Source organism: Octopus bimaculoides, chromosome 10 (assembly GCF_001194135.2).
Source record: "Octopus bimaculoides isolate UCB-OBI-ISO-001 chromosome 10, ASM119413v2, whole genome shotgun sequence".
Taxonomy (NCBI): domain Eukaryota; kingdom Metazoa; phylum Mollusca; class Cephalopoda; order Octopoda; family Octopodidae; genus Octopus; species Octopus bimaculoides.
In genome coordinates, this window is record NC_068990.1 from 15,639,063 (window position 1) to 15,647,844 (window position 8,782).

Consider the following 8,782-nt stretch of genomic DNA (forward strand, 5'->3'; position numbering starts at 1 on the left):
TTTTAATTACAAGACAATTACAATCCACCAAATAGACTGAACGCCAGAGAATGTACAAAAACATTCAACATTAATTATTAACCACAAAAAAAAATGTTGCAAAATTTGTGCTTAAAGCTTTTGTTTGCTTGCTATGGTATTTTTTCTTGGTTTTATTTAATGTGTTGTTGTTGTTGTTGCTGGTGGTGGTCATCTTGTAGCTGTTAGATTTCATAAATGATCCTGTTGTGCCATAGGTCTTGAGGCTCATAACTTTGAGAGACACAAAAAAAAAGTTTTTTGAAAAAAAAATAAAAAATAAAACAGGAACTGTATTTCCTTTAAATGAAATTGAATAAGCAATTCTTAATATTGTAGAAGCCTTCTGCCCGCCTGCTTGCAGACATACATGTTGGCCACCTACATCTCTTCCAGTTGCAATGGTCGTGGACCATACAGAAGCACATAGGCACAATGCCAATCACCTGCAGAGAAATTAAAAACACCAATTAAAAACACTAAAATAAAAAACATTTGATTGAAATATTAATGAATGTTTTTGGTTAGGTGTTTGCAGCTAATTAACATAAATTACTTGTCAGGGCTGCTGACTAGCTCCTGTGCGGGTGGCACATAAAAAGCATCATTCGAGCGTGATCGTTACCAGCATCGCCTTACTGGCACTTGTGCCGGTGGCACGTGAAAAACAATATTTGAGCAAGGTCGTTGCCAGTGCCGCTGGACTGGCTCCTGTACAGGTGGTACATAAAAACATTTGAGCATGGCCGTTGCCAGTACCGCCCGATTGGCCCTTGTGCTGGTGGCATGTAAAAGCACCTACTACATTCTCAGGGTGGTTGGCATTAGGAAGGGCATCCAGCTGTAGAAACTCTGCCAGATCAGATTGGAGCCTGGTGCAGCCATCTGGCTCACCAGTCCTCAGTCAAACCGTCCAACCCATGCCAGCATGGAAAGTGGACGTTAAACGATGATGATGATGATGATCCAAAAATGTTGGCTACACACATGAAATGATACAAGATTCAATCTCTTGTATCACTTGGAAGTACATGAGAACACAACAAGAGTTTTAAGACTGCATAATGAAGCAGTGGTTCTCAACCATTTTTGGCTTATGGAGCCCTTTTGATTCTTATTTGACTTAGTTGGACCCTCAAAGTCAGTTGACATTTAAAAAAAAGCCCATTTTTAAAATCAAATATTATGAATTGTATAAAAGAATTGTTAAAATATTTTGTATTTTGTGGAAGTACAACCAATATATTGCACTTAAATTTTAAAAGCAAAATCTTATATGGACCTCTAAGGGCCATATAGACCCTGGTTGAGAACCAGGGTGATAAATTATGCTCCAGGTTAGCTCAATAATAGCTTCTAAGTTTAAATAAGCACAGGTGTAGCTGTGTAGTTAAAAAGCTTGCTTCCAAACCACATGGTCTTGGGTTCGATCTCACTGTGTGGCACATTAGGCAAGTGGTGTCTACTACAGGTCCAGCCCAACCAAAGCCTTGTGAGTGAATTTGGTAGATGGATTCTGAAAAGAAGACTATATTGTGTGTGTATACAACCCACAGTTAAGTGAACTAAGATGATGTCATCTTATCTTTATCAACCATTTCTCTCATGATTGAGGACATCAATGCTGGTGCCACACTGAAGATTATCCACTTCAGAAATCAATTATTTTTGTTGCTGATTTCCTGTCTTTATTTTAGTCATTGGTGATAAATTCTCTCTCCCTTATTCTTACAACCAGACCCACCCATGTTCAAGAATCGGGTGAGTGTACCGAGACAGATGCCTGATGGAATATAATGTACTTTACAGTTAAAGGTGTATCCCACTTTATTCGGGGTTGGGAGTGAATATGCAATAATATTTGTTACGTACCACCACCAGATAATTTCAAAATGTCTTCAGATAAAATTGGAGATACTTTGTCATCATCAAACATAATCCATTCATCTAAGAAAACAGATCAAAAATTAATAATGAACATTAAAAAAAAAAAAAATTTTAAATCAGGTTTTTAAAGTGATATTCTTTCAGATAGTATAAACTAATTATAGACACCCATTGTTATACAGAGCAATAACTATAAACATCAAATGTTAAAGAGTAAATAGATCTTGCCATACTGCTTCCGATCATTATTTAGCTTTTATTATTATCAAATATTAAGAAATTTAACAAAACTATTTACATTGACACATTACAATTCAAACTAGACAATCTATACTAAAAAGAAAATGATCACTGCAAACATTTAATTCTTACAAAGATTTCCTTTTACAAATGTTTTCCAGATAGCTATGTAATATTTCTTGCCAGTGGCACATAAAAAGCACAATTCGAATGTGGTCATTGCCAGTGCAGCTTGAATGGCTCCCGTGCTGGTGGCACATAAAAAGCACAATTTGGGCGTGGTTGTTGCCAGTGCTGCCTGACTGGCTCCTGTGCTGGTGGCACGTAAAAAGCACCATTCGAGTGTAGTCAATGCTCGTACCACGTAACTGGCCCTTGTGGCACGTAAAAAGCACGCACTACACTCTCGGAGTGGTTGGCGTTAGAAAGGGCATCCAGATGTAGAAACCTTGCCAGATCAGATTGGAGCCTGGTGTAGCCCTCTGGCTTGACAGTCCTTGGTCAAACCGTCCAACCCATGCCAGCATAGAAAGCAGACGTTAAACGATGATGATAATGAAATTTGTAAATGACTACAAGTTCATCCTTAAAGGATTTTTAGTGATTTAATATGCAATAGCTTTGTCTTGAATCAAAACCAGCAACAGACTCAGTTCCTGTGTAGCTTGCTCACCATTTGTTCTAAAGCACATAGTACTATTGTTTTGATATGAGCCAATGTGGAAGCCTATACGAGGTTGATGAAACTGCTAGAAATAGCAGCCAACTTTTTCTCACATGACCTCTGTATCCTCTTAAAAATTAGACACATTGGATAATGTAACTCTAGATATACTATGCTTGAAAAAGAAAGATGGGATAGTTATGACTGCTCAGTCAGGTCTTTCAGGTAGAACCAGTTAATAACTATCAATAATCACCAAATGATAAAAAAAAATACTGTTAGAGGTAAAAAAAAAAACATTCAACATTGTCATCTACCAAGCAGTTCTCTACTTTACTACTACTACAAAGTTACCATTTCTATGGTCTCTATTTAGCAGTAATAATTTAGAGTGACTCAAGAAAAGATGAACATCCTGTATAGTGACAGGCTAAAATTGATCAATTAACTTCAAGACAAAATAAATTGTTGGCTCATTGATTCTAACAGCCTTCAATAATATTGCTATTAGAGGTTTGCAGGTCTTACCAGGATTCATTGTACTTTTCATCACTCTGAGACTGATAGGGCAAGTACCAGTAATATGATAGGGTTTAAGTTAAGTGATTATACCTCACTTTGTTCCAAAATTAGATATGTCTCTTTGGTAAGAAATCAATGTTACCAAAATAATTCACTCCAAAAACCCCAAAGGAGGAAACACAAATCAGCAAGACAAGTATACAATACATATCAATTGTCAGGTAACTTTGCTGGCCACAATGGTGATTTATATATCTTGACAATAGCTTTTGATTATCTTTGCCCAGTTCATGGCACCAGAGTTAACCTAAGACTCACTAATCCTTTTAGGAGAACAGCAACATAAAAAAACTCAAGCAGCTGAAATGCTCAGTGTTTGAGAGGCCAACAATTCGGTTGTGCGTAGACTGACTGGAAATTCTGAAAGAAAATAAAGTCAACTGAACTGATAACAATTGAAAAAAATGCCAAAAAAACTCACCACCCTTCTTCCGAATCCAAGCTACATAATGTCCACTGGAACTTGAACGACCTTTGTGTGTTAGTACAGCCTTCAGTTCATAGAAGCCACTGTTGTTAGAACCTTCGTCTGAAACAGAACATTTTAAATTCTTCATTTCTTGCAGAGACCTAGAGACGTCAGAGTTAGAGGAGAGGGAAACAGGATGTTGAGACATTCATTCATTCTGCACATTAGTTTGATTTAACATTGGATGAGATTAACAATTTGGTTACACCTTTCTCATCACCATTCTAAGGTCTACTATTCCATGCTTGGACATGTCAAATGAGACTACAGTGAAGCAGAATATTCTACATCCGTATGCCCTCCCTGATGTCAGCCCTCATCTGTTTCCAAGCAACATAATAATAATCCCTCAGTCTTTAAAAACAATAAACAGCCCAGACACGTTTTTACAAAGGACTGCAAACAAATAATGTTGTTTGTACTAACAGTGAGTTTTTTTTGTTACAAATAGCATGCAACATGTCAGAACATGTCAAGAAAGCCTGGACATTCTTTTCTGGTGGATAAACACCACCATCAGGATAGGTGAGGTGAAATATAAATCACTCTCCCACACACACATGTTGGGCTTCTTTCAGATTCTATCTACAGGATATTGGTCGACCTGTAGCTAATGTCAAGGATACAAGGAACAGAAATAAGAAATTACTGTAAGAACTAAAATGAAGAATTCACAAAATATTTGTTTATAAAAAAAAAGACCTAAATACATTTACATTAGTGTCACATACCTCCAGAGAAAGAATATGCTTCCGTTTTTAACTTCCTTGCTTCAAGAGTTTTAGCGTATTCTTTGTCATATTTCGCCTGAAAGAATCACATGGAAAACAACATCCTAAGAGATGAGACACAATAAATGTGCTGTAATGACATCATTTTCAAATTAAGGAAGCCACAAGATGAACAGACAGATAAACTAATCTAAAGCAATATATGGAGTCAGTTTATTTATTTAATTATAAGAAAACTAAATGATGAGCAATTAAAATGACCAAAGAAAATATATCCTATACTTTTAATTATAAGAACAAAATTGAAATTTCAAGGGTGTAATGTTTTTTTAATATCTCAAAATCAGTAATAGCAAGCAACATTTCCCTCAAAGTAATATGGCACTCATATGTTATGACTCAGCACTAAGCAAATTATAGTAAGTACCCATTAAATTATATTAAATATCTGTTAAGTTATACTAAATTAATATTCATTAAATTCTATTAAATATTCATTCAATAAAATGTTTTCTGTATTCAGATACTATATACAAAATTTATATAAATCTCATAAAAATGAATTTTGCCTGAGAAAAAGGAAATTATAATCAATTTAGACTGAATTAAGCTACAGAGTAGAAACTGATAAAGCTGAATCTAACCTTGCTCTGTTCTTCTGCTTTTCTATCTTCCATTATTTTATATTTATCACGGGTTGGAACCAATTTTTTCTGTAATTCTTCAGTACATAAATCATAGACATCAAGGTTTAATGGGAATTTGACATCCTGAATTTTGAAGAAGAATTAAAACAGAACTAAACAATAAATAAAATGCAGAAAGAATGAATGAAAATACACAAAAATATATTTACTGAGAAATTAAATCCAAGATAGATTATAGAAAAAGAAGAAAAAAAGGCTATTGAGTAACACCATCAACATTGTTTTAATAATGTTCCCTTTTCCATGCTTGGAATTTGTTGTTGCAGATTTTTTGCAGCTGGATGCTCTTCCTGTTGCCAACCCCTCATCCGTTTCCAAGTAAGTTAATATTTCCCCATGACCAAACTTGTTTTCATGAAAGATTGGAAACAGCACACTACTTCCTTGCACCATTTGCCAGGATTAGGGCATCACCAACAGATGGTGGGTGCAGCAATGCACTGTTACAGTGCATACCCCCATTCTACTACTGATTTCTTGTCTTGACTTTGTGGGATAATTATAAAGGAGTGATACCTTCATAGGCACTGTAACAATGCATTGCTGCACCCATCATTTGTTGGTGATTCCCTACTCCTGGCAAATAGTTCAAGGAAGTAGTGCCACACAAATCGATACATACAAGTCAGGCTTCTTTCAGTTTCCATCTGCAAAATCCACTCACAAGATTTTAGTCAACCTGGTGCCATGCAATAGCACCTTAGGCAGGTGTCTTCTATAGTCCCAGGTGGTTGACAAAGCAAACTTCTTATCACATAGCCACACCTGCACCTAAAAGTCTGATGCTCAACCAACTGAGCTATGTAGGCCACAACAAAGAAACTAGAATTAACCTGTCAGGGAATACATTAGAATATTGATTCCTGGACAATTGCCCCTTGACCTTTGGATTATGACCTCACAGCATTATTTGATAAATACACATGGAAGAATGAACAAAAAATAATTTCCATCAGAAGTCATAATTTAAAAGCAAAAAAGTTGTTAGCATTATTATAGAGATAGATGAAGCACTGCCAATAGCATAAGCAAGATCTCTTAGAGAATGACAGATTAATGTGATTGGTGTTGTAGATGTAGGACTTGCAAAGGTTAAAGCAATTGGTTGCAGATAGTAAACCTCAGCTGGTTAAGTTAATAAGATAGTAGTTTACAGCTTAAAGGTCAGTGTTTCAAATTTTATTGTTGGCAATGTGCTGTGTTGATGCCAAGATAATCAACATTTGATGATGCTGTCCAACTAGATGTCAATAACTATGTTAGTATTAACGTATTTAATGAAAGGAGGATCAAAAAGCTAATTAGAAATAATTTTGTATTGAAGAAGACATTAGCTCAATAACTAATGTTATTTTCATCATTTTTGAAAGTAGGGGAGACAACTGCACACGTTTCTGTCTTAGAATCTCCTCAACAAATGATACAGTTCATCATACTAAGTAGATGTAGCTATGGCTGTGTGGGCCATGTAGTTCAATATCTAAACATGGTTTCAGGTTCAATCCCATTGTGCAGCACCTTAAGTAAGAGTCGTCTAATATAACTCCAGGCCAGTGGATTGAGTTAGATCCATTAGTTCTACAGAGAGATCCAGGTCTTATTGAACTCTTTGGAATGCTAATTCTGGAAATGACATTTTACTTAGAGAAAGAATTTGATAAAGAATAAAAAGATAAGCTTCACCCCTTTTGTTACCATATTCCTCTTGAAATAAACCCTCTTTGTTCAAATAAATTTTGAAGTTGATGAATTTAGTAAAATAACCTTACCATTATTTGTATTTGGAACACAATTTGGCAGGAAATTTTGAAGGAAGGTTCTTCAGATTATCATAAAACTCGACACAAAAATTTGTATCAGAGAAGCAGGGGTGGTCTTAGATGGATTGGTATCAAAAGGGTTTAAGAGTAGCGTTAAGACACTACAGAAATATATATAGTGTGCAAATACCTCAAATTCTATCAAACAAACAGTGAGAAGAAAATAATTTAATGGAAACATCAATTAAAATTCCAAGTAATGAGGACAGTAATGTTCTCAGATGATGGTCTTCATTATAGCAAATATCTTTATTATGAGCTTCAAATGATGGTGACACACTAGTGGAAGAGGTATGCAAATGTCAATCAAATACATACATATATTGATGCCAGTGCCTGCTGACTGGCTCTCATGCCAGTGGCACGTAAAAAGCACTATCCGAACGTGATCAGCATCCAGGGCTGCATGACTGGCTCCCATGCCGGTAGCACATAAAAAGCACCCACTATACTCTTGGAGCAGTTGGTGTTAGGAAGGGCATCCAGCTGTAGAAACTCTGCCAGATCAGATTGGAGCCTGGTGTAGCCTTCTGGCTTGCCAGTCATCAGTCAAACCGTCAAACCCATGCCAAGTTTGACCACTGGAGTCATTGATACCTTACAAATTGTTCCCGCTTTTTAAAACAACCTTCCTTCTTTTGATCCTTTACTTCATTAGTCAATTAGTAAGTTATCAAAGAAGTCAAGTCATTGATTTTTACTAATCAGAGACATCTTTCATGAATGACTAGCTGTATTGACTTCTAAATAAAATCAGTAAGAGCCAACTTCTATTTGGAGCCACAAACACAAAAAGTTGATTTCAACACTGCAAGTTAAGAAACATTCCTCAGTTTCAGAGTGTTGCCACTACTTCTATTAATGGTACTCTGCATGGTACCCATTTACAGCTAGGTGAACTGGAATAATTTGAAAGTATCATGACCACAGAACCAATAAGATACAAACTGCTGCTTACATCTCAGATGTTGTTTATAAACACAGTTGCCTCTGACTTCATTTTAATAAATAGCAAACAAAGACAGAGCCTTACCTTGAGAATTTTTGCATTGATTGATTCCTTTTCTTTGTAGAAAAACCTAACAAATTGGATTGATAAATAGCCAGGTAGTCGACTGATTTTACTCTAGAAATAGAAAAAAAAAAAGAGGGAAAAAGTTAAAATTAATTAGATACACATAAAAGAGAAATTTACAAGTAAACATGGTTAAAACTAAAATTGTAAATTTAATGCAAGTGTGTCTGTGTAGTTGAGTGATTTACTTCCCAACCACATTGTCTTAGGTTCAATATCAGTGCATGACATTTTCAGCTAGTGTCTTCTATTATAGAAGATGTAAATGCACTGGGTAAATAGAAATTGAAAGAATCCATCATATGTCTGTGTGCGTGCATGCATTTATATCATCATCATCATCATCATCGTTTAACGTCCGCTTTCCATGCTAGCATGGGTTGGACGATTTGACTGAGGACTGGTGAAACCGGATGGCAACACCAGGCTCCAATCTAAATTTGGCAGAGTTTCTACAGCTGGATGCCCTTCCTAATGCCAACCACTCAGAGAGTGTAGTAGGTGCTTTTACGTGTCACCCGCACGAAGGCCAGTCAGGCGATACTGGCAACGGCCACGCTCGAAATGGTGTCTTTTATGTGCCACCCGC

General features: G+C 36.1%; 1 protein-coding gene across 1 annotated transcript in view; it reads right to left on the reverse strand.

Moving 5' to 3' along the window:
* The window catches only part of LOC106879652 (ubiquitin carboxyl-terminal hydrolase 14), a 34,045-nt gene continuing 25,263 nt past the window's right edge, over positions 1–8,782 (reverse strand). The window contains exons 13-18 of the mRNA XM_014929317.2: positions 8,152–8,244; positions 5,236–5,361; positions 4,592–4,667; positions 3,813–3,920; positions 1,891–1,965; positions 1–464 (exon numbers count right to left, since the gene is read on the reverse strand). Of these exons, the coding sequence (XP_014784803.1) occupies positions 400–464; positions 1,891–1,965; positions 3,813–3,920; positions 4,592–4,667; positions 5,236–5,361; positions 8,152–8,244 (543 nt within the window). The 3' untranslated portion in view covers positions 1–399. The remainder of the gene's footprint in view (positions 465–1,890; positions 1,966–3,812; positions 3,921–4,591; positions 4,668–5,235; positions 5,362–8,151; positions 8,245–8,782) is intronic.